Source organism: Festucalex cinctus, chromosome 10 (genome assembly GCF_051991245.1).
Source record: "Festucalex cinctus isolate MCC-2025b chromosome 10, RoL_Fcin_1.0, whole genome shotgun sequence".
Classification (NCBI taxonomy): Eukaryota; Metazoa; Chordata; class Actinopteri; order Syngnathiformes; family Syngnathidae; genus Festucalex; species Festucalex cinctus.
In genome coordinates this window covers 14627161-14655015 of record NC_135420.1, presented here as the reverse complement: position 1 = coordinate 14655015, position 27855 = coordinate 14627161, and the positions used below count along the sequence as shown (strand labels likewise).

The 27855-nt window shown below is 37.1% G+C and overlaps 1 protein-coding gene across 4 annotated transcripts; it reads left to right on the top strand.

Annotated features, from left to right (window-relative positions):
* Nucleotides 1–1023: 1023 nt before the first annotated feature.
* atp13a3 (ATPase 13A3) lies at nt 1024–27855 on the top strand. Of its 4 annotated transcripts, XR_013285289.1 has the most exons (35): nt 1024–1256; nt 6757–6842; nt 9419–9506; nt 9597–9770; nt 10505–10735; nt 11114–11184; nt 11372–11455; nt 12144–12213; nt 12335–12469; nt 13567–13639; nt 14220–14351; nt 14431–14613; nt 14802–14959; nt 15247–15435; nt 15579–15640; nt 17267–17417; nt 17592–17708; nt 17886–17903; nt 18246–18399; nt 18574–18694; nt 18785–18909; nt 19048–19208; nt 19364–19492; nt 19572–19651; nt 19749–19791; nt 19886–19995; nt 20093–20189; nt 20423–20495; nt 20580–20757; nt 20941–21119; nt 21207–21295; nt 21370–21450; nt 22019–22102; nt 23705–23953; nt 26632–27855. XR_013285289.1 is itself a non-coding variant. In XM_077533696.1 (34 exons), the coding sequence occupies exons 3-34, from the start codon at nt 9456–9458 to the stop codon at nt 23891–23893; spliced, it is 3792 nt and encodes a 1263-aa protein (XP_077389822.1). In that variant the 5' UTR covers nt 1024–1256; nt 6757–6842; nt 9419–9455; the 3' UTR covers nt 23894–27855. The 4 variants fall into 4 exon arrangements, 3 of the variants coding, with proteins under 3 accessions (XP_077389822.1, XP_077389824.1, XP_077389823.1); XM_077533696.1 differs by having other exon boundaries at nt 23705–27855; XM_077533698.1 differs by lacking the exon at nt 26632–27855 and having other exon boundaries at nt 22060–22102; nt 23705–23856.

Genomic DNA, 27855 nt, shown 5'->3' with positions numbered 1-27855 from the left:
ACCGATTATCAAAAATAATCGACATATTTTAATAATCGAATAATCATTAGAGGCATTATATAACTTCTGATTTCAGCCTCTTAACAGTAATTATTCTCTGGTTTCTATAGTTGTTAATGCAAGCAGATGAAGTCTCTTTTGTGTTTTATCAAGATAAGACATTTTCAAACATCTGCTTATACTTTGGAAAACAATGACCGAACCAGTAACCCAATCAGTTTCAGAAAGGTTGGTGAGTACATCAAGTCCTCATCTGTGATATTGCTTAATTCTACTCTTTAGCTGTTTTAATCACTATACTATACTATACTATACTATACTATACTATACTATACTATACTATACTATACTGAATAAACAATATTTGGTTAATAAATAGTAATCAGGAAACACTTTTCATAATACACTTCCATGCAAAATTACTTCATGATTTGTATTTATTTATTTATTTTTTAATACTCATCTCATTTGATGGCTGAACCATGTTCCAAAAAACAAGGAAAGCAACATTTTTCATTTTTACTTATGTTTACTCCGTGACGTATGCTTAGGAAAAAGATACCTGCACCTATATTCTCTTTTTTTAACCACCACTGATGATGTATAAAACACAACTACAGAGGTTGAGTCAACTGCGAGTGAGTGAGTGAGTGAGTGAGTGAGTGAGTGAGTGAGTTTATAGGGTTTTACACACTATGACGGCAACCGTTTTGGAGAAGCACAATATTGCTAATTTATGACTTTATTTAGGAGAATTATGTGTTTATTTGATACGTTAATTAATGTGCCAGCCGTTTGAAATTGTCCTTTTGTGTTTAAAAAAAATGTGTTGAATTTTAAAAGTGAGATTTCTATTGTGAAAAGTGTGGAGAATTCACCCGATAATAATAATAATAATAATAATAATAATAATAATAATAATAATAATAATAATAATAATAATAATCGTCATCATCACACGAGAATCCTTACGTTATTGATCTGTGACGTCAGAAGCATCACGTCGTCAGGTCGTCACGTCCTGTTGCTAGTGAGCTAAGACGCACAAGCCGGTTCAGGCCAGTTCACAACGCGCAAAAGTGGAGTGTCTCGCCGAGCTGTCAACACAGCACCGCCTCCCCACTGGCATTGTGTCCACGCAACATTTTGCTGTCACGAGCCGCATCTCTTCTTCAACGACGTCCCTCCCAAGATAACAGCAGCTCTTACTTCACGATGACTCGAAGGTGATCTTCAGCGTGTCCCGGTGGTTCTGGGTGAGTGTGAGCGATACTGCTGTCATATTTACACGTGTGGCAGCAGTCGCTATTTAGCCTTTGCTAACGCTAAAAGCTAGCAGCCGCAAGTGAGAGACCCTAGTTGAAGCCAGGGCACCGGCACGAGGCTGATGAAACACTACATGAAGAATATGGATAATATTTAAGGTCGCGACGGTTCAGTATGGAAGCTGTTTTGGGTGGCGGGTCAACTCCGTCCTCGCCGACGTTAGCCACCTAGCTCGCTAACATCTCGCAATGTTTCCCCACTTCGGCTTGTACGAAATTCAGTTTTGCTTGATGTTTGGAATGTGTTTCAACGTGACATCTTAACTTGATGGTTAACCAAAACAAAACCGAGATGAAAAGCGGTTTACAATCATTAAAGGATTGTTCACGGTTTACTCATCTTTATCGAATTTCCGTCACGCGGTGAATAAAGTATTTATTTATCTTGTCCACATCTCAAATTCAAGATTCAAAGTATTTATCAACGTAATTATGCAAATCATTTCAAACGTTGTGTCACAATATTAATTAAAAAAAAGCCAAATGTGCTTGTTCAAAAAAATAAATAAAATAAAATAAAAAAAATCTGTAGATTCTCTCTCCCCCAGGGTAACGCTGAGCCACAAAGTTTGAATCGTGACATCTTTTGAAAACTGTACAAAATTAATTAGGCTTTTATTTCTTATACACTATTGATGTGAAATGACAAACTGTTAAAATGCTGAGTGTGTCTGGAATGGCCACTTCAACCAGAGTAAAATGCACCAAGAATTTTGTGCTAATGCTTATCGAAAATCTGGTCAAAAACACCTTCAAATTAGGGGTGTCACAAAATTCAATTCGAATCAGAAAATGGGTTTATTTGGCAAACTCAATTGAATCGTTGAATATTGAAATCATCCTTCAAATCAAATCGCACCCCATATATCTAACACATGTATCAAATTGTCCTTAACAAGATCTGCGCACCAGGTATAAGCAAGTATAAATCTATTAGACGTTGCTGATGACTTGTTTCATTGAATTTTTTTTTCATTGAGCTTTTATGCGTTGTTACAGTATTAATAAACATGACAAAAGCTACAGCTGCGCGATATCATATCAATTCGTAATTCCACTGAATTGAATCAAATCGTTACATTTTGAAATCAATCCTTGAGTCATATCATAACCCATGTATCAAGAAACATTGAATCTTGTTTTATGGAGCAGCGCATGACTCTTTTGCTTCATTTGCTGCTCGGGGAACCTCTTCTCCGATTTGCTGAAAAGTTTCAGTTAAAACTATCCACAGACCACAGATAAGCTCATATGTGCAAAATGTCTGAGTCAACACGTTAAAATCACTGTGATACTTCAAACAGCATCAGTTGCGCTAAAAAGTGCACTTGAATAGCTCAAGCTTTTCATGAGAAGACCAGTGTAGTAACTGCAGTAGAGTTTTTTTCTTTTCTTTTTTTTGTGTGAATTCAACATGTATATCAGGATTTTAGAGTTGGTTGAAGAGCTTATTCCATGTTTTGTTTCAAATCTAAAATTCCATGATGATGACAGCTACTAGTCATGTTGCTAATAATAGGGGAAGTGTTTCCCCTGTTCAATTAGTGTGTTACATTTCTGTCCACATGGATTCCAACAGATTGTTAAATACAAAAAAGAAAAGAAAATAGAGGCATAACAATACAAGAGAAGTACTGTAGCTGTGCATAAGTTGACTATTTACACTGAGAAGAATATACAGTTGAGTTGTAAAGTCATGGAGCAGCTGAACAAATCATGCGACGTCGAGCTGTGTCAGGTCAAAGTGGAGGCATGCCATCAGTGTAACATAACTTAGAACAAAGTAACTATGCATACATTTGATTTGCAAGGGTAGATTTTTATTATTATTTTTAAATACATCTAGTTGTAAACCTGTAGCTGTACAAATCGTACGATAAAATACAAAAATATATAATTGTACGCTTTTACTACACAAAAGGTAGTAAAAGAGTGGTTGTAATGGAAAACATTCAATTTACTGTTAAGTTTCAGCTAATGTTTTAGTTGTTGTTTGAGGGTAATGTCTTAAACCACGTTTTTTTTTTTTTCCCCCTGACGTTCATGCATAAGTACAAAATTATAGACGATAAATGCAAATAACATGTAAATATGCAGAAACACCAACAGAAGCACGTATGAAAAAACGTATGTCAAACATTAAGTGAGCCAACACTTGATTAGTTACCCAGGGAATGTTCATAGTTAATGTTTTATTTAACTGCAGCTGCCAATGTAATTTGCTAATGTTTAGAAAGGTGCTTGAAAGACCAGCTTGACCTTCCGTGGCCAGTGTAGAAAGAATCCAAACACGTTTGCATTCATTTCCACCTTTTTCTGACGACAAACGTTCGTGAAAATCTGTTATTATGATGATGCTCAGGTACCCAACTTCTATTAGTTTAGTTATTTATGTAATTAAAAAGGAACCCCACCCCATTTTAGAATTCTTGTTTATCTTGAAAATATATGTATCACTCTCTTATCTTTCACTCTCCAAGGGAGGGATTAGTAGTACTAATAAAGCTTTATCAACCTTGGACATAGTTGTTTAACCTATTTCTGTAATCACATATACAGTGTTAATTTTAACAAGAAATTTTAATTTACTTTGTTATATAGTCTTTTGACTAAAATTAATTAGTTTTAGTTGTAATTTAGTCATCTGATTGTATTTTAGCTTTAGTCAAATTTTAGTCGACAAAAATAAAGAGCAATTTTAGTCGACTAAATTGACAGTTTAGTCTATTTTCCCTCAGCATACATTTGAACTTTTGTACAGAAAATTATTGCACATTACACATCTATTTATAACTATAGTTTAACATGCCACACACACTTAATGCAATGGCGTCTTTATTGTTTCAATGAAACATGTTGAACTGACAATAATATAATTTAGTTTTCACCTAAATAAAAAAAATGCATAATTAAATAACTTGAGATTGTACAGTTCCACAATGAATGTAAAAATGTTTGAACATTAAATAAAATGCAGTGAAAACTGAACAGTTTGTGTTTCTTTTCTCCCACCCGTGTTTCATTCCTTCTGATTGGATTGTGTGAATTTTCGTCAGTGTTGTTTTCATTTTCATTTTAGTCATTGATGAAATTGTCAGTCAGTTTTAGTTATAGTTATCGTCTTAATGAATGGCTTCTATTTTAGTTTTCGTTGACTTTTTGTCTGGGGACATTTTTTTTTTGACCAATATAAAGGTGAAATTATCATTGCACATATACTATAAAATTCACAAACTTATGTAATAGACACATTAGCTTTCACCTGTTTGTCACAGCCCGCTATCATTAATGAGGTCACACTTGTGGTTAGTTATTATTACTTTTTTGTTGAACCTGATTGGTAAAGCATTAGCTCGCTGTTTCTAAATAATTTTATATTATAAACTAACTTCTCTAGATAGATAGATAATTACATTTGCCTTGACATTTCAAATGATCATGCGTAAGTCAGCTTTGACGTAAAATATTTATTAAGCTTAATTGAATATACATTCCTGACAACTACGTGTATCTTGTATTCCCTTAGCTGATTGTTAATAACAACTCGGTCACAATATAGTTAGAAGATGATAAATGCTCAAGGGTGGTAGGTGATGACTTGTTTAGTCCATCAGGCAGAATAGGAAGGGTAAGGAAGGGTAAGTGGTCATGGATTTTTTTTTGTTAAGGCCTGTTGTGATAAACGGAATGATTGGTCCTTGAGGGGAGCAAACCTTTGCTATTATGGCTCAAGAATAGGAGGGGAAGTGATAAAGAAAGCACATTGAGCTCGCGGCATGATGATAACAAAATGCATTTTCCTCCAAATGCTTCCATGAATTATGGATTTTGTCATTAGGTCATGGCTCATTGTTCCCCCTTTCCTTTTCGTGTCTCTGCTTAAGAACAGTACAGAAAGATAGATGTCATTATGTGTAAAATATACACAAACTAATCCTCGGCACTTGTACAAAGATGAAACATTTTCGTACTTAACTGATACTGTTTAACAGTTTGAGGTATCGTAGTGACAAATCTGTAAAACAAAAAAAATTCCTGTACTTTTCATAGTATGTGTGTGTGTTTGGACCTCGGCTGCTTCTATTATCTTTAAATGTCAGAAAGTGTAATATTTATTTCTTTATTTTTAAATGAAGTTTGCATTCTTGAAGCTGCTTGCAAGATTTGTATCACCACACTTGCTACCTCACACTCCCATGCTGCTACTAACACACGTGCATGGCAGCACACCGGGGCAGCTACATTGTGTTGGTCATGTTGGAGTATGGACAGAAATCAAATGTTACAGTTTTGATGTTGTATTTTTTGGAATGTCAATGTACTATCAGCTAAAACATTAGAGAGGCTAGTATCCTTACCGTATGTGATGAACTGATAGGATTTGGTCACATTACGCTCTTGCAGTCCATCTGCAGCTGTCTGCACCTCAAATAACACCTTTCACATATGACGTAGAACGTTTTCCAGTTCTTTCTTTTCAACCCTTGTGCTAACTGGCATTTAATGATGAAAGATGCAATCTGTACTCGCTGTTAATTGCAAAGGTTTTGCTATTGCACCGGCTAAGAAGTTGGCCTACTGCTCCATAGTCATTATGAGAGTTGAATACATCCCATTGTTTCAATGTCACTTTAAGGTCCATGATTGTCCCTTACATGCTTGTGATCATGTTACTGTGTTGACATAAATTGGTAATGTAAACAAAAGCTGCAACACATACTGGTGGCCTATGTACTCAAACTGCAAATGTGTCTTAATGTGTTAAACTAATAGTCGTCGTCATTCTCAGCTAATAAAAATGTTTCAGCCTGCCACAATATCTTGCACAAGAGCCTTCTTGTTTCAGCTTGCTCACCAAAGCATATAAACCATGTGCTTCAGTGTTTGAGACAAATTGTTTTCTTTTATCCAAGTTTTGGTAACTGCATGTGACAAAACCACCAGCACACCTTCAAATTAATTACACCAGTGTAACGGCATAATTTGGCAACATATTTCACACATTATTAATAGAATTGCTGAATTAGATTTTGAACTTGTTTCTTCTGACGATGTGAGAAGTATTATTGATGCAGTTTCATCTACATCAATAAATGAGTTCAATCAGAGTTGGCACTGAGTCAAAACTCTTCCACAATGTGGCTAAACAACAATCTCCTCGCTGCACTTGTTTGGTTAAGACCCCACTGGATACCAAACAATCAGATGTGATTATAATGTCTCTCTCTATATGATCTTTTATGAATAGGTAAATGTACAAAAAATTGCTAAACTTATTCCTGTAATGACCAACTATCATCTTCTGGGGTTTATTTCTGAAAATATAATGTATCTCCGATGAAAGGTTAATAACATCAACATACCTTAATTGTCATTTTCCTCAGGATGTTTTGTTAATGTAAAGCTTTTGTTACTTATTTTGTTTCTTTAGGGTTCCAGGTTGGTGGGAAGAGCAAGCTAACTGCAGGAGACCACCTGGGGCAGTTTGTCCTAGGCTCTCAAGGTAGAAGCAGGAAGGTTAGTGGTATCTTCTTTAAAATTATGTAGTCTTAGGAAGTTTTGAGAAGGGGGTGGGCGTCGGTGGTTTTATTGTCTTCGTCAGAAGTACCTCTGTGCAACAAACCTGTTGGCAGAACGGATCATTCAAGTTATACCTGTTTAGTTGACCTATTGAATGCAAACGTTTGCTAGGAAGCCTACATAGCCAGGGGACTAACTTGTTTGCTGAGTAACCTCTGTCACTTGTCAAATCAAGATCGAAATACAAGCTAACCTATTCAACAGGTATCTTTCCATTCAGCAGAGAAAGTAAAGGAATTGGCATCATCATTCCAGTACCTTTGTTGGGAATGGTTGGGAGTGAGCAAACTTGGTCTGCTAATTGAATTTAAAGAGTTGCTATCCATAAAACAATCACAAAATAGGGCTCTGTTGAAAAATATGACCAGATGATCAAATCTGGTATCTGGTAACATCCTAACCCTCTACTTGAATGATACACTCTTGACTGGTAATCAGTTCCCCATAATCTTAAATTAACAAAAAAATAATAAATACATAAATAAATAATCTGATATTTTCTGGGTCTTTTTTCACATTTTGAAACCCTGATGCAGCAATCCTCAAATGATCAACCGGTCCATTTCTACATTTTTGTAAATGAGCATTTTGTCCAGTAAGAAAGAATAGCAATCTCCTTTCACACAAACATTTACTGAGAAGGTCTGGAACTTCATATCAAATAGGTTACTTGTTAATCATAAACCAAGAAATAGCAAACCAGCTGTCTGACACCTAGATATGACAGCCCCATATAATCCAGTCAATTTTTTTTGTGGGAGAGAAGCTTCTCTTACTGCTGTTGGCACCTTGCCTTCAGCTCAATGAACATCCTTCTGTAAATTTACTACGTCAGGTAACCAAGTTTCCAGAATGGAGCAGGGAGCAATAATAATCCATGCACATACCATAGCCAAGAGGATCACAATTATTCCAGCAACTGCTGGGCAATGAAGGGACAGTAGGCAGTTCAGGTGTGAGGTAGCATGTTAATGTGTTGGTAAGCATGTAAATGCATTTGTGACAACATGGGAAAACGTGTTCAAACTCAAAACAATTTTCTGCACCTAGCTCCTCCAGCCAAATACTGTGGCGTACTGCTATCTTCTCGTCACCGAAAAGTTTATAAAAAAAAAAAAAATGATGCCATTTCAGCCTCAAATTACTAGCAGCCAAATATTGACTACCGGTATTCATATTACACAACCTGTTATCACACGTTTAATGACTGAGGTTATTTTTCAGTCAGACGTCGCCTAGGAGCTTGAAACATATTAACAGCAAAAACTGTCCTGCAATCTGAATGTTGGCCTGCATAGAGCCCAGTAACTTTTTAAAACCATGCATATAAAACGGTCTTATCATTGAAATGTTAGAATTTGAGCATCATCGAAGTGAGCACCAATTTTAGAAAAAGAACGACAACTACTTATATGCATGTTACTTCAAATTTGAACTAATATAAAGATAATTTAGATTACAACATTTGCTTTCAAATCATCCTCAAGAAGTGGAAATCCCCTCGAGGCGACAATATTTCCACCTGTATTGTTGGAGTAGGGCATCACATGATAAATTGATTAATCAAATTTTGATTGTACTTAAAAAAAAAAAAAAAAAAGTCAGATGTACAAATTGATCATGATTGACCAAAGAGAAAATGAATGAATGAATGAATGAATGTTATGTTGGGACTTGAAGTAATGCTTTCCACCACTTGCCAACAACAAGCAGAGGCATTTAATTGGTTCCCAGTTAGTTTGCATACGATACACACTGAGGTCATACTGTACACAGCATTTAGGGCTCAAAGCACAGCCTTAATGAAAAATAATTCTATAAATTAAATTTAAGATAAATCTGAAATTTAAGATACATCTGCACTCCAGTAGCTGGAGGTATTTTAGAAGCCTCTTTTTGTGCCATATAATTTATTTTTGCTGTTTATGATTTAGTAACTGAATAAATCATAGATATTATTAGATGAAAAAGATGATTTAAGGAAAGGTATGTTCTTTCCTAGTGTTAGGGGGCTGCCATTGTCCAATACTAGGAAGGGTTTGGTCCAAAGCAAAATGTTCCGCTGGATTCCACACCCCACCCATGTATAGTCTGGTTGATAAGATCAGCTGTGGGTGGGAGAGGCAACAGTGGCCCTTTATGTACATCATGTCAGGCCCGGTGCAATGAGAGTATTTCTTGGTGTGTTGTTGGTATTTACTTTTCCTTCTATAGTTAACTGACTATATACAGGGTTTGGGAATCCATGTCCAGAAAGTCAAAACCCTCAATCTGTTTGGCTTGAGCCACAGGTGCTTCTACTCAACAGGTGGAAACCAACTCCTTTACCTGCCAGTTGAGTAGAAGCACCTGTGGCTAAAGCCAAACTGTGTCAGGTTTTTTACTTTGTGGACCTGGATTCCCCAACCCTGAATATATACGATGAATGAGAGATTACCAAAATGTTGCATGTTACTCTTGCAAAGTATTACATTGGGGGCAGAAATAATTTTTGTATATTTTTATCGCTGCAGTGACATAGGGAAGGTGCTTTGGATTCAGCTTTGAATCATGGAGAAGGAAGACATAAAGGTCCTCAACAAGGGGGAAGAAGAAGAGATGGTGAGCATCCTTAATTGATGTGTCAAGCGCAAATGTGCAAATTCTTCAGAGATTTTACATTGTCCACGCTGCTCTACTTTCACTTTCAAGGAGTTGCAAGGCTACCGTTTGTGCCGCTGGCGGCTGGCACTTGTGGGTCTTGGGGTACTCTGTACAGGGGGCTTCCTACTCCTGCTGCTCTACTGGATGCCAGAGTGGTGCGTCAAGGCCACCTGCATCCCTACCACAGCCTGCGATGCCGAAGTGGTGTTGCTGCGTTCCACGGTTTGTAATCGTTGAGAAAGCTTTGTGAGGCTATTAATGACTGAAATGTAACATGATGTGATCAATGACATCGACCGTCCACTGTAGTTCCATCATGTATTTGTGCCCGAAAATGGACTGGCCGTTCAGGACACTCTTGAAATAACTGATGGCCATCACAGCCCCGATCATACTCCAGGAACGTTGATTCCATAATTTTTGCCAGGGGTTGTGGAAGCAAACAAAGAATAATTGTTTAATAATACGTTGAAACAAAAAAATGCATTCAAAAACTTAACAGAGAAAATACCTATAGTAATTTAATTCTTGTGTAGTACTATTATGTTAAAAGTACTTAGCCAGCATTACACAGGAGACTTTAGAGAAGACAGTGGTAGTGCATGAGAAAATAAACACTTATTTGATGCAGCACTGAATTGAAGATTAACAAATTTTGTACTTGGCCAACATGCACATAGCTCCAGTTCTCTTGTTGTCCAGCATTGCATTCAAGGCTACATTAATTCTAATCTAATCTAGCATTAGTTTTGCACTCCATCCATCCATCCATCCATTTTCTTGACCGCTTATTCCTCACAAGGGTCGCGGGGGCTGCTGGCGCCTATCTCAGCTGGCTCTGGGCAGTAGGCGGGGGACACCCTGGACTGGTTGCCAACCAATCGCAGGGCACACAGAGACGAACAACCATCTAGTTTTGCACTCATTTTATTAATTAAAGTTGTACTTTTAACCAGGATGAATTCCGGCGCTGGTTCCTGGCTAAGGTTCGAGTGATTCTAGCCCCAGGAAGCAACCCCTTCCACCGCCTGGAGACCCAGACCACCTCCCCCTCCTCCCTTTCTTCCCCTTCTTGTCCCTTCTCCTCTTCCTCCCAGTCTATCGCCAATGGAGACACACGGCACTCTTCTGATGGGATCCCCGCTCGGGAGCTCATCAGAAGATATGTGGAATACCAGCCTGACAAGGTAGGGAAAATCCTGTCTTCTTGGTGTGCTCCATTTGTGGACATAACCTGTTCAATTATGGTCAATCATGATTGAAACCTGAAGAGATCATGAATATTACAAAAAAAAAAAAAAACACATCCTGACTGCTTGGCCAGTGGTTTTTTTCAGTGATGTAGCCCCTGTGAAATTTTTAGGACACTGACATTCAATTGCCTACTGAATATAAAATTCAACTTGTATATTTTTGTAGAAATATTTACATTTACTTTTTAAATATTTTTAAATTTCATGTACCCCCTGGAGTCCCTTCACGTACCCCCAGGGGTACTTGTACCTCCATTTGAGAACCACATGTGCTGCAACTCTTAATTTTCGCCTCTCTTTTATGTCTTTCAGATACGTTATTTTACCCTCCACAGCACAAAATATTACTGGAACGACAGAGTGCAGAACTTTGAAGTTTTATCGTAAGTATTTTTTTTTCACTGTCTTTTGTGATATGTGAAGTCAGATAATTTGGTTGTTGTTTTTTTTTTCCACCAAAATATTAAAATGTAATCTGCATCTTTGTTAAAATAATGCACATTCATGACATGACAGTTTACACTTTACTATGCAGTCAGTGTTGTACAATGCTCTGACTTTGTCCGACAGTGGCCTGGATGATCTCAATTTTACCGCTGCAACTCTCCATTCAGAGCACAGCAAAGGCCTAACCAAGAACCAGCAAGAGTACAGGTAATATCTGGTTTACAAAATTTACTTTTGCTTGTCATCTCCTGACCATTCATCAGTTGGCGTTTAGCCTCTTCTCTTCAAGGACATAATGAATGTCCAGATGGTCCATTTTTCACTAACATGCTCACATCATTCTTATTTATTTATTTATTTATTTATTTATTTATTTATTTATTTTTGTTGAGGAAAATTAATCTGGCATTCATTTTCAATATCATCAGGTTTTGGCAGCAATCTATAAATAACTAATGGCCTATTTTTAAATCACCAAAATTGATTAAATAGACATACTACTAAGGGGGATTGGGCTTGTCTTACCCCTGTAACAGTCACACATCACAGTTTTCAACATAATGTTGTTGTTTTTTTTGGGTGGATTTTTTCCCCCCTACAAATTAAGTGCCAATGTTTGGCCCACTAAAGAGGACATTTTTGGTACGTTAGATGTGTGATTACATTTGCTTGCCATGATGTCTCCTTCTGGCTAATTTCTCTGGCTGCACATTTTATATCAGCTAAGCAAACTTTTTTTAGCTGACCAAAAACCACCACCACTTGGTCACTGTATGAATACAGTTAGAGAGTTTCTGACCTCATTTTATTCGCTAGTTTATCTTAATAATAATTCTGTTTGATGGCAAAATTTGCATTAGAATGGTTTAACATTTTCATTTGTTTATATTTTTAGGAGACTGTTTTTTGGATTGAATGAAATTGAAGTGAAAGTGCCTTCTGTTTTCAAGCTGCTTATAAAAGAGGTAATCCCACGAGGATTTTGTAAAAACGTTTCAGCTGTAGAAATGTCCAAATTCAGAATTCCAATTCTCACAGCTTCCTTTCATTGCTACATTAACCCATCCGATATCTCTTCTTTTATAGGTCCTTAATCCTTTCTATATCTTCCAACTCTTCAGTGTGATATTGTGGAGTGCCGACGAATATTACTATTACGCTATTGCCATTGTTATCATGTCATTTATATCCATAGCTACCTCTCTATATACCATCAAAAAGGTAAGCAAGTTGAAATTTTACGAGACATTTAACCATTGTGTAAAACAAGTCAGGTTCTGAAATAGTGGACTTTGTTAGAAATGGGGTAGTGGGCAGAAAAGAAATTAAGATGAGAACCCCTCCGTGCACTCTCTAGCACAGTGATTCTCAACTGGTGGGTCAAGACCCCCCCCCCCAAAAAAAAACAACAAAAAAAAAACAAAAAAAAATAGGGGGTCTGAGATACCGGACCGATTTTCATTTGTTTCAGATTTTTGTTTTTGTTTTCTCCGCCCCACACATAATGAACTGTAATGTACTTGTTTAAAAATACACACATGAACAAAAATGTTGTTAGCCCTCTGTTAATAAAAGAAAAATAATAAGATGGAAAGAAAAAGAATAATAATTCTAACAAAAAGGAACTATAATTTTTCTCCACGGCCAATTTCATTATTTTGTTTTCAATTAAAAGGCAAAATCTAATTTTATTGGTTAATTTTCAGAAATTTTTCACTTATCATCAACATCAGCATCATCATCATTTATTTCATATATTTTCTTTCTTTAACAGAGGGGTACCAACAACTTTTTTTTTTTTGCAAGTGAGTCATTATACCAACAATTGGGAAATGCGTGTCTCTGGGTCGCAAACCACTGCTCTAGCAGATTTTGATCGATTTTTTTGTCATTTAAATACGACATGGATTAAATTGTTACGTTATCGTAACTGTTAATACACAGTGCGACTTCGAAAGTCAGACACAAGCTGGTCCCTGTCACTTCTTGACTGTATGGTTGTGATATCAAATACCTTTATTAACTACTCAATCATTTCAGTAACATTTTAATACTACTGTCATAAATACGTGTAATGAGAATGGGAGTGTAATATAATCGTGAAGGTGCTAACAGCTGCTCTATAATTATTTCACCCTTTTTATTGTCGCCATAAATTCCGTGATTCATGGTATAATGGTTATCATCATATTTTTCACCTTTGCCCAGAATATTTAAGGCTATTGTGCTTTTGTCATTGTTTTTTGTTTTGTTTTTTTTTTGTTTTTTTGGTAATCAAGAGGTGCAATGTCTTATGTTTTCTTCTCTCCATTCTCTAGCAATATGTAATGCTTCACGATATGGTGGCAGCTCACAGTATTGTACGTGTATCTGTATGCCGAGCCAATAATGGTTTGTAATTTTTTTTTTCTTCTTCTAATTTTCCCAGTATCGAAAGATAATCTGTGGCTTCTGTTTTTGAGCCTGACAGATTATTGACAGAAGTACTATATGTGCCTCAGACTATACATTTTAAATAGGGCTGCAGTAGTTGTAGTTCATTTTGATATTTATTATATAAACAAAAACAAATGTAAGCAATATCACATGAGAGTGAGTGATTTTTATCACCACCACATTTTATGAAACTGAGAGCTACTTCTCGAAGTTCTATTAGTTATGCACTTCTGAGGCTGCTTAACGTTATGTCCTGTACCTGTCAATCACAGGTTATTCCTGCTATGGTTGTGAATAATTATTTTCATAATGGATTAAACTGGCAATTGTTTTTCCCGTTAATGGGCTATGATTCAGTTACTGATTTGGTCCCTAAAATTGTCAGAAAAAGGGCATAAATGTTGATCATTGTTGCAAAATGTTACATCTTTATTACTCCATGCTTCTTTTTTTTTTTTTTTTTTTCAATCATAGCACACAAATTGTCTTCCTAAAGTTTCATTTATTTGGTTCTCATGTACTTTCTTTGTGGCAGATATTGAAGAGGTTATGTCTACTGATTTGGTGCCTGGGGATGTGATAGTCATCCCCAGTAATGGGACCATTATGCCATGTGATGCCGTGCTGGTCAGCGGCACCTGCATTGTTAATGAAAGCATGCTTACAGGTCAGAAAAGGAATCTGGTATTTCAAAGACGCTTGCAAAATCCAATACCATGCACCAATACTGGTCTACCTTTCAACAGGTGAAAGTGTTCCAGTGACAAAGACCAACCTTCCAAACCAGTTGCCAGGGGAGAGCGGTGATGAGGCTATGAGTGCCTACAGCGTAGAGGAGCATAAGAGGCACACACTCTTCTGTGGCACTAATGTTATCCAAACACGTTTTTACACTGGTGAACTCGTCAAAGCTGTAGTAGTCCGCACAGGTAAGTGTGTTTCTCAGGTGTTTTGATACATTTGTTGCCACACATCTTTTATACCTTCTCAAAGGTCTAACCACTGACGAACCCATATTGTCTTTAAAAATATGCTTTTAATACTTTGAACGTGATTTAAAGACTATGCATGTCCATTTACATGTTTAACACGAGAAATGTCACCTCCTCTCACGCAGGTTTCAGTACAGCCAAAGGCCAGTTGGTACGCTCCATCCTTTACCCCAAACCCACAGACTTCAAGCTGTACCGTGATGCCTACCTTTTTCTTTTGTGTCTGGTGGGTGTGGCTGGGATTGGCTTTGTCTATTCCATCGCCATGAGCATTAGAAACAAGGTAATCTTTGTGAACACACCAACGTAGCAAACTGAAGTAACTTCAATACATCCAAAAGTTCTTCATTCTGCAGTTTCCAAACATTTGAATGTAGCTTTTCATATTACAGTAATAATGCAAGTGAAATGGTTACCATGCAGCTATTCATTTTACCAAACTGTTTAATTACTAGACTGTTTTCAGATTTGTTGACACTTTAACTTAAATAGGCCCCTCAACAGTTTCCAGATGAGTTATATACCAAGTCGTATTTTTAAATAAAACATTTATCTTTTCTGGCTTCCCAGGTGCCAGTCAATATCATCATCATCGAATCCCTGGACATCATTACCATCACCGTTCCCCCAGCTCTGCCCGCAGCCATGACGGCTGGTATTGTGTATGCCCAACGACGCCTTAAAAATATTGGCATTTTTTGCATCAGCCCACAAAGAATTAATATTTGTGGGCAGATCAATCTGGTCTGTTTTGACAAGGTGAGTACCAAGCTAAGTGTATGATGATTGCTTTGTAATGACAACCCTTTTTGAAATGATTTTTTTTCTCATTTTATCATGTTTCCTTAGCTCTGTGTGTTATTAAAATGCTAAATGTAGATGATGTGTACCTCTTGTGTTAGACAGGAACTCTTACTGAAGATGGTTTAGACCTATGGGGAGTCCAAAGAGTAGAGAATGGCAGGTAAGCTCATACTATCCTGCATAAACTTATTTAAATGTGTACCCTTTCAGGTTACATGCAATAAATATTAAATTAGTGGTGAGTAGTTGATACAGTGTGATGGGAAGGGGTATGTAAATGTTTATTACGCATAACGTAATTATTCACAGGCACGCAGCAAAAAGTAAGTGAACCCTTGGATTTAATAACTCGTTGGCCCAACTTTGCAACATCAACCAATTGTTTTCTGTAGTTGTAGATCAGACGTGCACACAGATCAGGATGAAATTTAGACCATTCCTCTTTAAGAAACTGTTGGTGTTCAGCAAGAATCATGATTTGTCATCTGTGAATTATACTCTTGAGGTCATGCTACAGCATCTGTTGGTTTTTGGTCAGGACTTTGACTTGGGCCTCTCCAGAACATGTTTTATCTTTTTATGAAGCCGTTATCTTGGTAGTTTGCGTCTGTCTTTTGGATCATTTTCCTGTTGCACCCACCCTCTTTTGAGCTTCAGATGTTGAGTACAAGCACTTCTGCAAAAAAAATCATGATAAACCTGTACATTATTCTTATTATTTTGTTCGATGCAACACAGCAAGCTCTCTTGTCCCTGAGTTAGCAAAGCATGCCCAAATCATGACACTCCCAATTGTTTTTGTGCTGTACCATTTCTTCTCCCAAACAATTCAACTTTGACTTCATCTGTCCACAGAATATTTTCCCAGTCGTGCTTTGGAACATTCGAGTGCTTTTTAAGTTTAAACTTTAATTGTGCAACAAAATTTTGCCTTGTTTGTTTTTACAGCAAGGTTGACATTTGCTAGTGTCTTTGCTGTAAGTCTTCAGCTGACACTGGGGATGTTTTTATTTTATTTTACTTTATTGAACCTCATTGAGCATTCTGTGCTGTGATCGTTAGTTGATGGCCACTTCTTGGAAGAGAAACACCAGTGCTGAACTTCCTCCAATTATAGACAGTTTGTGCAACTGTGGACTGATAAACATCAAAGACTTTTAGACACTTCTTAACCTTATCCATCTTTATTCAAGTGTATATATAGTCCTGACCTCTACCTGATTTAAGGTGCTGTCTGTGCCATGACCAAAAGTGTGCTATTGACACCTGATATCCCAGGAATCTTGTTGAACTGCAAGAGTTGTATAAAGAGAAATGATCCTCTCCAAAATTCATCCTAATCGTTGCACGTCTGATCTGCAACTACAGGAAACGTTTGGAAGAGATTATTGCTGCCAAAGGAGTATGAAGTAGTAAATAGACCCAATAGTTCACTTACTTTTTCCTGTGAATGTTGATGCTATGCTCTATAAAAATATGATTACTTATATTGGTAGGCTACGTGTTTATGGGTATTATTTTAATTAAACAGGCTGTTTTTGTGTGTGTGTGTGTGTGTGTGTGTGGGTAGGTGGGTGTGTGTGTGTGTGTGTGTGAGAGAGGGGGGTGTATTTTTTATTTATTTTTGGGTGATTTAGATGACCAGACCACATTTTATGACCAATCTGGTTATAGTGTTCATAACCTTTCCCAGAGATTGTATTTTTTTTTCCTTCAAATTCAATTTAAATTGTAAATGTGTTTTTCTAACATTAATACTGATCACCCTTGTAACTGACCTTTTCAGTTTCCAGCAATCAGATGAAAAAGCCTCCAAGGAAAATCTAGTAAAGTCCCAGTTTGTTGCTTGCATGGCTACATGCCATTCTCTTACCAAAATAGAGGGCCAGTTGTCTGGAGATCCACTGGACCTCAAAATGTTTGAGGCTACTGGCTGGGTGAGTTTAGTACCTGCATACTGGTCTACAGAATACAGTTTGGTACAATAACATCTGACTTGTGTTTTTTTGTTGCACATTTAATGCTGGATAGCCTGCTGCAATCCTGTCCTGAAACAGCTAATTGTGCACTGAGAAAAATCTTGATAATCAATTCCAACTCGTTCCCACCAGATCCTGGAGGAAGCCACTGAGGAAGAAACAGCTCTCCACAATCGTATCATGCCGACTGTGGTTAGACCCACAAAGCAGTTGTTGCCCTCACAACCCATATCAACAGAGCAGGACATGGTAAGTAATGCAACTCTTAGGGCCGGGTGAGATAAAAAGAGCCCACAGTGTAAGAAATACAACAGTACTCTCTTTTAAGCATGATTCAATCACATTTTCCAGCTAAACATTCATCAGTTGAAGAAAAACTATTTTCTTTCTAATAATGATGATTCTTCTGTCCTTTTCACATTATAGGAACTGTATGACCTGCCTGTAAGTAGCATTCATTTTTACAATACCTTTCAAATTCCTTCTTGCTGTCTTGTTCCTACTTTTTCCATGAAATATTAATCTAATAAAATGTCACAAGACATGAGTAAGATCTGATTTAACTAACTTTATAAAATAATGGCTCGCAGATTTATTTAATTTAGAGTTCCTGCTTTTTCAGAAGATTTTAAGAATTTGGGACAATTCTTGAGCTTTTTTATTTGACTATTATTATTATTATTATGAGCCCAGGATGTTTACTTTGTGGTCTCTGAGGTCACATTCACTCTCCCTTTCAGTGACATGCTGTAGGCAATTTAGAAATCTGTGTTTGTTTTTTTGTAGTCCCAGTATGAGATAGGTATCGTGCGGCAGTTTCCATTTTCCTCTGCACTCCAGAGGATGAGTGTGGTTGCTCGTCTGTTAGGGGAAAAACGTATGGATGCCTACATGAAGGGAGCACCAGAGGTGGTGGCTCGCCACTGCAAAGCAGAGACGGGTGAGCCCTATCAACCTTCCCTACTGTATAAGATTCTAGTCTAATGCATGCAGTTTTCCCGTGGCTTAGTAATAATTAAAACTTACTGAAACAGGCGATTGTCGCCAGCCTTGACTGTTTTTTATTATTCAATATAATAGTAATGCTCTTCATTATCTCACTGTATCTTTGTAGTGCCAGATAATTTTGCAGAGGTCTTGGAGGGCTACACCAAGCAAGGTTTCCGAGTAATAGCTTTGGCTCACCGCCGTCTTGAATCCAAACTCACATGGCACAAGGTCCAGAATGTAAACAGGTAAAGTGGCTTTTTACTTTTGCCATATGGAAAATAGTCTGTGGATTGTTACACGTAATTTGGCCTGATTTGTATCTTTTCATATACTAGAGATCACATCGACACAAACATGGAGTTCCTGGGTTTAATAATCATGCAGAATAAGTTGAAAAAAGAAACACCAGGAGTGCTGCAGGATCTCCACAGAGCCAACATCCGTACTGTCATGGTTACAGGTAAGAATGAACTACCACCATAGCAAAAATAAATGGCACTTTTTTTGTTGTGTAATTCATATAAGAAGATGACATGAAAACCATATGCCAATTCAACCACTACATTAATCTTGATATGTTTGCTCTGTGCATTTTTAGGCGATAACATGCTGACAGCTATCTCTGTGGCTCGGGACTGTAGAATGATTCTTCCACAGGACACGGTCATAATTTCAGACGCTATCCCACCACATGATGGACAGACGGCCAGAATCGTCTGGAGGTGTGCTGACAAGCCTAGTAAGGCAGCACATCTGGAGGTGGGACAATTGCGAAATAGTGCACTAATGACCTACTTAGTTAGACACTATTTTTTTCATTTTATTTTTGCTGTCAAAATTGAAGATTCTGCCCCAATGTTATGATTTGATAAAGCTGTGAAATGTGCCCATCCATTTATAACTACTGTTTTTAGGAAGTGAGCATTAGTCTGGAGGATGTATGTTCTATAGATGAGCCCAAACAGCATGAGCGGTACCATTTTGCCATGAACGGAAAGTCATTTGCGGTCATCTCGGAGCATTTTCCAGACATGCTTCCAAAGGTGTGAGGCCTTAACAGAGGGAATACTATATATTTGAAGACCATTTGCATCTAATAAATGTTTTTTGATTACCTTAAAGTTGGTGCTGCATGGGACGGTGTTTGCCAGAATGGCCCCGGATCAGAAAACCCAGCTCATTGAGGCACTACAGGATGTGGAGTGAGTATAAAAAGCATTTAATCCGTGCTGATAGTCCAAATAAAACATTTTGAAACTAACTCGTTCTTAAATGTCCTTTTTTACTTTTCTCCTTCAGCTACTTTGTGGGGATGTGTGGAGATGGAGCAAACGACTGCGGGGTATGTTGCAGGCCTTTTTCAGAGTGAACGTGAGAGCGATAATAGTAAACCTAGATTTTATTAAACCTTCCTTTTTGCCATTATTTTTTCTTAGGCTTTAAAGAGGGCACATGGTGGCATCTCTTTGTCAGAGCTTGAGGCTTCTGTAGCCTCTCCTTTCACCTCCAGAACACCTAATATCTCATGTGTCCCAAGCCTTATTAGGTTGGTTTCACATTTGAAGTTTTATTTTTATGCGTACTTAAAGCATATATTTTTAAAAGGAATGGTGAAATAACAAGTGCTCGCTGGCTTTTTGCAGGGAGGGTCGTGCTGCTCTCGTCACCTCCTTTTGTGTATTCAAGTTCATGGCCCTTTACAGCATCATCCAGTACATTAGTGTCACTCTCCTATACTCCGTATGTAATACTGTTCTGCTCACAATCATTTTCCTGTTGGCAGGGGTGCTGCCAGGTATTTGGGGCCCTGTGTGAGAAAACTATTGTCCTACCACTTAAGTGCTGCAAATTGAAAATGCTATATTTGGGCACCAGTTAGTCATGCACCCCTATCTTGTCTTACAGTACCCATGCCTGTGGGATTCGTGCAGTGAATTGCTTCATACAAAGTAAATGTTCTCTTTTCCACTTAGATTCTCAGTAACCTTGGAGATTTCCAGTTCCTTTTCATCGATATAGCTATCATCCTTGTCGTTGTTTTCACTAGTAAGTTTCTGACTAAATGCATTTAAGAAAAAAGAAAAAGAAAAAAACATGATATATGTTGGTGGTTGATTTCTCCCTTTTCAGTGAGTCTGAACCCAGCATGGAAAGAACTAGTTGCACATCCGCCTCCATCAGGCCTGATCTCAGGGCCTCTGCTCTTCTCTGTGCTGAGCCAGATCCTCATCTGCTTTGGCTTCCAGATGCTTGCATTTTTTTGGGTCCAAGTCCAGCCCTGGTACACTGTCTGGACACCGCTTTCAGAGTGAGAACATGACATCACACGTGATCATGGTTGTTCTTGGCACAGTTTTTATAAATATTTATTTACCATAGTTTCAATGTGCTGGAAAAGCTTGTATGTTGAAAAAGCTTGAACATGTGTGTGTACGTTTGAAATAGAATATGACCGAAATTGTTGAATGTGTAAAAGGATTTGTTGTTTCAGTGCCTGCAATTTGTCATCACATACAAACATGTCCAACCTCAACGAAACTGAAGTCGATGACCACAACATCCAAAATTATGAGAACACCAGCCTTTTCTATGTTTCCTGCTTCCAGTACCTTATGGTCGCCATCGTCTTCTCAAAGGGGAAACCTTTTAGGCAACCAAGCTACAAGAATTGTATGATCATTGCTTCTTAACAATAACAAAATTGTAAATGGTTGGACATTTACGCAACGATATCTTTTCTTTATATGCTTCTGCCAGGGCCATTTGTCATGACCGCTTTGATTTTATACATTTTCCTCCTCACCAACATGTTCTATCCTGCAGAAGCCATTGATGAATATCTACAGGTAAAAGTGTGAGAAATATCAGACTGCACGGATGAAAGTTCCTTGTTTGAACATTTTTATTTCGATCTTCACAGATTGTTTGCGTTCCTCTTGATTGGAGACTAAAACTCCTGCTTATTATTGCGGTCAATGCTGCTGTGTCTGTCGTGGTAGAGGTAAGACTCATGAACCAATATGGTAACAAGTGGTTGTTTTCTCATGATGAGTTTTTTTTTGTTTGTCATGCAATGTCCTCATCTTTGTCCTGTTCTCTTGACAGCAGGATCGCTTAAATATGTTCTAAGATGCAATTTGTTCTTTCTTAGACTCCTCCTAATATTTGCCAGAAGGATTGCGGTTCAGTGGAAATAATTATTTACTTGTATTGATTGTCAAGTGCATGACTATTGGACGTCACATTCTTGCTTCACTCAGTGGAGTTTTGAGCTTCCTAACACTTGGCTGCCTTTGCATCCGCACCTTGCTTAGCACACACCCTAGATGGTACTGTTTTGCTACCTACAATCAAATTGTGACTAAAATCAAACAAAATGCTTTGTCATTGTTTGTGATCTAATACGCCCGTGCATTTTCCTGTTGGTTTTGTATTTACTTTTGACCAAACTAGGACTTAATTGCAATAATAAAAAGGAAAAAAACATGAGACCCTGCAAAAAAATATTCCAAAATAAATGAGCACAAATTAGCCTCTCTGTAATTCTGTCCCTGCCCACTGCGCCACAGACCTTCATCATTGACATCATCTTATGGAAGTTTGTGTTCAGCAGAGACAAGCAGGACATCGCTCCTGCTGCCCCACCACCACAGGTTGGGAAAAATGACATCTCCTATTCTAGCCCTTTCATTTCCCTTTTGTGTGGTGTTCCCTCCCCCTTTTTATTTTGGCACATCATGATCAACAGTAATATCTTTGCGGTGGTCAACTTGCCCAGGCTTTTTCCCCCTCGGACTTATAATTGCATACCCCACCTGCTCCCTCAGTCTGCTACCCCTCCCGTTGCAATGTGCTAGCCTTAAAGCTCTACTTGCTGCATTTGCCTTTTCACTCCTGTTTTACCCGTGCTTATCTAATTCATTCAACCAGTTATCTATCTTGCTACCGCAGTGAAATGTGTATTTGAAGAAGGCTATTCATCAGTGTCTTCATTCACCAATATGTTCGTATTTGACTCCTTTGATTTATCTGTTACTCCATATGCTTTTTTTTTTTTTTTAAGTTTTGAATGGTTAGATAGAAAAGGTTTCTCAGAACACTCCTTTAAAATGCCATGCTCATTTTTTGTTCTTGAAATGCATGCAAGTCTGTTGTGGTGAAATAGTATGACACATATTGCCTGAAGCGTTACAAAGGTATTTATTAGGTCAGAAAAAGAAACAATATCCAGTCTCCCAACGCATTGCTTCTATTATCTACTAAAGATACAGTTTACAGAAATCAAGGCTGTCTTACTGATGTGGAATGCGTTTTAGGTTGCTAACTTTTGAAGGTCTTCAAATTCATAATGAAAGATGAAGGCAGAACTATACTAGTGAATTTTTCGTTTTTCTTTTTCTTGCAATCACACAAGCTTAGACCATCAAGCTTTAGACATTTGTGGGACTGCTTGCTGTATTTAACAAGGATTGACGTGACTTTAGACCAATTAATTATGTGCCCAATGAATTAGGACACGGCTTATGTTTTGGTAGTTAAACATGCTGGCTCTGTGTACCAGTTTAATTTGCGGCGGCTGAATGTAAAAAGCAAATAATCATTTTGACCTGTGCGACCTTCAAACGTCAACCCGCAATGCATTGCAAACCTGTTAAATACTAATACTTGTGCGTCTCACTAAATTGGAATATCCTGTGATACTTGGTTTATTTCAGTTGTTCAACACAAGGATTATTATAATGTTCTAAATTCTTGAAAATGGTGAGTTTGGATGTTTGTTAGCTGCAAACGGTTCTCATCAGAATTATCTTTTGTAGTGGATCTATATGATGAGTTTCACTTATTGAATTGAAATGCTGAAACAAATTTACGTTTATTATTATTATTATTATTATTATTATTATTATTATTTTTACAATTACAAGCACCTGGATATTAGATGAATTTTAATTAAGAGTTACATTTTCATCGTTTTGGGCAATATTTTATTTTTTATGTTTTTATATATATATATATATATATATATATATATATATATATATATATTTTTTTTTAATAAGAGCAGAACATTCCTGATAGAGATTCGTGTTGCATGTAAATGAGTATGCCTTTGTCTCCTGTGATTCAAAATACTTTAGAAAACTCCACATTGTGCGACATCAGTTACCGTAATTAAATCCTCCACATTTTTTTATATTGTATAGATTTTTTTTAAATGAATAATTTATGTATGTGTGGGATTGTGGACATTTCAGAAAGGCATTGAGCTGTCAGCATACAAGTGTCGATGCTGTCCAAGCAAGATGATGCGCAAGGCACGCTACATGCATCTGGCCCAGGAGCTCAGCGTGGACCCTGACTGGCCCCCCAAACCAACCACTACTACTGAAGCCAAGGCCTGTCCTGAAAATGGCTCCTCTTATCAAATTAAGAGCATTTCCTAGCATCCCAACGCCCCCTACTATTAACAACACTTTCCATCCAGGAACTATCAAAGCAAAAGAGTATGTTTGCTCATTAACTTATTGAAGTGAACACATAATCTCTGCCTGTCACTGCTCTTGATGATTGTAGACTTTAAAAATGCTGTAGCTAAAACAAACAAACAAACAAAAAACACTCAAACACAAATTGGAATGGTGATGTTTGGTTCAGCAACTTGTGGGCTGAGGTCGTCAGTAAATGAAATGAAATAATTTTATCCAAATATTGGAAGTGAAGCTTGGCGTAGAGGATTAGAAGCTATGTCCAGTTAATAAGTTGGAAACCTTCGAGATTTAACTTAAAGGCAGGCAAACTATGAAAGCGCCCAGTGCCGTGCTGGATGGAGTCTTGGAAAAATTTTCATGACAAAAATTGTTCTTCCTAATCCATGACCAAGTCTGTAAATTGAGTTTTAGGTTAACTGTTAAATTGTTATATTTGTTCTGTGACACGATCTCATTTATTTTTTACAAAGTGGATTGGATGATTGGTTGAAGGTGTCCTTCTGCAAGTCCTGCTTGCTAATGTGTCGTAGAAGTTAAATCTAAATAAGATCTGTAGTGTCCACAGTTACTAGTAGTGTTGTTCCGATACCGTTTTTTGGCCCCCGATCCCGATACCCAGCTTTGCAGTATCGTCCGATACCGATACCTACGTTTTTTTGTTTTGTTTTTCCACAACATGAAAAAGCTGTCCTGCCATTGGTTCAGAGCATTCAAGGGCCAATAGGATATCTTAGATCGGCATGCAGTGAACATGTCACATATCAGTGAATGTCGTGCATGAGCAAGACACTAGATGTCCATCCAAAATCCTATATTAGCATTGGAATTAATGGTATCCGCTTGTTACTTGTGAGTATTCACCGATACCACTGTTTTAATGCAGTATTGCGCCTCTGCCGATACCAGTATCAGTATCGGAACAACACTAGTTACTAGACTTCCTTTTTTTTCTATTTCTTTTCGGGTATCATTCAGACAGACCTGAGGCTATCAGTTTTTCACATCTTAGGGTTTAGAACTATATTGTATCATTCCTTTCCCCAGAGCACTGCCATGGATATTAAAATAGCATTGGGGAAAAAATTGTGGATACCGCCGGCTGCAGTTCTGCCCAGTGAAGCCTTGCCCAGATACTTTCCCTGGCTTTGTACAAACTGGGGCAGAACTGCAGTCAGGGACAGAATAACTCTTAGAAAAACAAGACGTTAAATGCTGACGGCATCTCACATCTGTGAGTGATACCTGAAACGAAATACAAAAAAGGTTCATATATACGTTTTAAATAGATGTCCGCTGTATTTATTTTGACGAGTGTAACGCTATATATTCATACTGGTTGCTTATAGGTAAGTCAGTGACAGGAACTTTAAAAGTTAGTGAGCTACTGATTAAATCACATCAAATAACAAAGCACAGCAAGCATTGAACACTAATGACTTTCTGGACAGTGAGAGACTGATATCTTTTCTTGAACCAGCCAACAGTTAAAGGTTTGTCACATGAAAAAGACCATGTCATGCCACCAACAACCTGCCTCTGAGACAACAGTGTTAAATTTTGCTTTGCTGCGCCTCACCAGCCAAACCATTTTGCTGCTGACCATTAATGTCTAAAGCTCAACGTATGTAGTCATCTCAGTGGCAAAATGATGTGATCATTCAGAAAGGACATACACGATGCGTATTTGCAGGATGTTGAAATGCTGTTGAGCTGTTATACAAATGAGGTTAAAACTGTAGAATTGTGCATGAGGAATGTGACTCTGAAGCATCAAAACTACAAACTCTGCAAGCCACTGCTCGTTTGTTAGTTTTTTACTTTACAAAAAATAAAATTAAAAAAAAAATAATTTCTGTGCTCATCTCAGCTATAAATCTCTTCCTATGGAAGAATCATTAAAGGTGCAATGGTTATGCATTCTGCATCTCATCAAATTGCTGCTTTGCCAAGCAACTCTAGTGCAACACTGAAAGCGTTTATCATTTTAAAGCCACACTGATGTTTTATATAAGGGCTATCATATTCAATGCTCTTATATTTTTTAAATCAATGCTTCTCCCAACATGTTTCTGCTAGTTAATAAATGTATCATTTGGAGAACTGCCAACAGTGTGATAGAATCAGATGATTAAATGTAGATTGTTTGCCACTTATATAGCAGACTGATAGCAAGGGAAAAATTTGCACTGCATAGAACTTAAGTCGCTAATTCTTTGCAGAGTGCTAACATAGTACTGTATGTAGTTTTTAGCTTCAAAGATTATTCTAAAACAAGGACACAAAACTGTAGGCTTCAATATATGAAAAAGTTAATTCTGAGGATCAAAGACTTATGTAGTTCTATTTTTGTTTTTTTCTTCAGTAGCAGATCTAATGTATTCGCATGGTCTCTGTGTCCACACAAGAAAGTCTGTGTAATAATGTAACAGGATTGTGCACATTTTGCTACTACCATAAATCGTGTGTAGTTTAATCATTAAGAATTTTTGTCCAGTATAAGCAGCATCACAACTTTTTTTGGGGTGGCATTAAAAGTGAAAAAGCCCTTTTTTATCAGTATGAGATATTTTAAAATAACAAATGTGTATTTGACCTGTTCAGTTTTTAAAACAAGTAGATTATTTTATGTATGCGTTGTCACGTTTTTTTTTTTTTTGTTTGTTTTTTTTTTTTTTCCTCTCTCCTCCTTGCAGAATGATTCAAAAACCAGGCCAAAAAGTTTGCTCGGGGACCTGATGTACCCAAGCATTTTAGCATTTGCTTCATGGATAGACCATCTAAGGCACCATAGTTTTCTCATGAAGACGGTAACATGCTACCAATGCAAAGCTTTTTTTTTCTTCAGACATTTGTTTTTATATTGATTGGTTATTTGAGAAACAGATTAAGATGTATAGACATTCTGTATACAGTAACTCCATTTAACGGAACAAATGTTGACTGTAATAAGTTGGGTTCTGTCTATATTATGTTTTGAGATGTACTTTTTCTGTGTGAATGAAAATCAGAATATATGGTTATCTAAAATTGTATAGGTTTTTGGTATATTAAGGGCTGGTTTTGTGGTACTATTTTTTACAATCAAGTTTTGATTAATTTGTACATTCTTTTATATTTATTTGTGTGTTCACTTTCATATCAAGTTGGACCCATTTGTACTTTTCCTTACTTGGGAATGAATCATGGGCATTTTCTTTATTACTTTCTGGTTGCTGCTATTGCTTGGCTCAATATTTGTCTGGCTTGGGCCTATAATGTACACGATAAAGCAAATTTCTACTGTAGAAGTGTAAAAGTGAGAACTGATAAAACGCTAACCTCCATGAATTCACAAACTTGCCACTGCTTTGAAACAAATTTGTTCAGTGACTGTACACCATAACGAACATTTACTTTTTCAAACCAAATGCCACTTTAATATGTTGTTGCTGAGTGTAAATATGAACATTTCTTGTATACTAAAAATTTGCCCTTTTTTGACAGCTATATTGAATCCCTAGATTTGATTTTGCTTTAACACAGGTACAATAATATGCTGACAGGTAGCATTAGCTTCCTATTCTCATGTTTTGTTGACAAATGGTTGAATGGCATTTGAGTCAGCAATTGAGTGTTATAGGCTCAGATGGATGTTTCCTCAGGGTATGTATAACAAAGATTATGATCAAAGTTGATAGTTGAATGCAGAGGCATCTTTATTACTGACAAACCACCAGTACAGTTAATTGGATTTGCTTTTATTGACAGCTTCTACACATCGATCCACTCAATTGGGTATATATATATATTTTTACCAGCAGAGATGTACATTTTGTTGACATGTTTCTAATTAATTTATTGGATATTTATGTTTGTCTTTTTTCCCCTGGCAATTGTACTTAAGACGTTTTTTTGTTTCAATAAATGTTTTTGAACAA

Bases quoted from the DNA above. Each gene is read 5' to 3' on its own strand.
- atp13a3 (XM_077533696.1), top strand. From the start codon at position 9,456: ATGGAGAAGGAAGACATAAAGGTCCTCAACAAGGGGGAAGAAGAAGAG. The intron at 14,352-14,430 runs GTCAGAAAAGGA...ACCTTTCAACAG, and splicing joins TAATGAAAGCATGCTTACAG to GTGAAAGTGTTCCAGTGACA. The intron at 21,296-21,369 runs GTAAAAGTGTGA...CGATCTTCACAG, and splicing joins CCATTGATGAATATCTACAG to ATTGTTTGCGTTCCTCTTGA.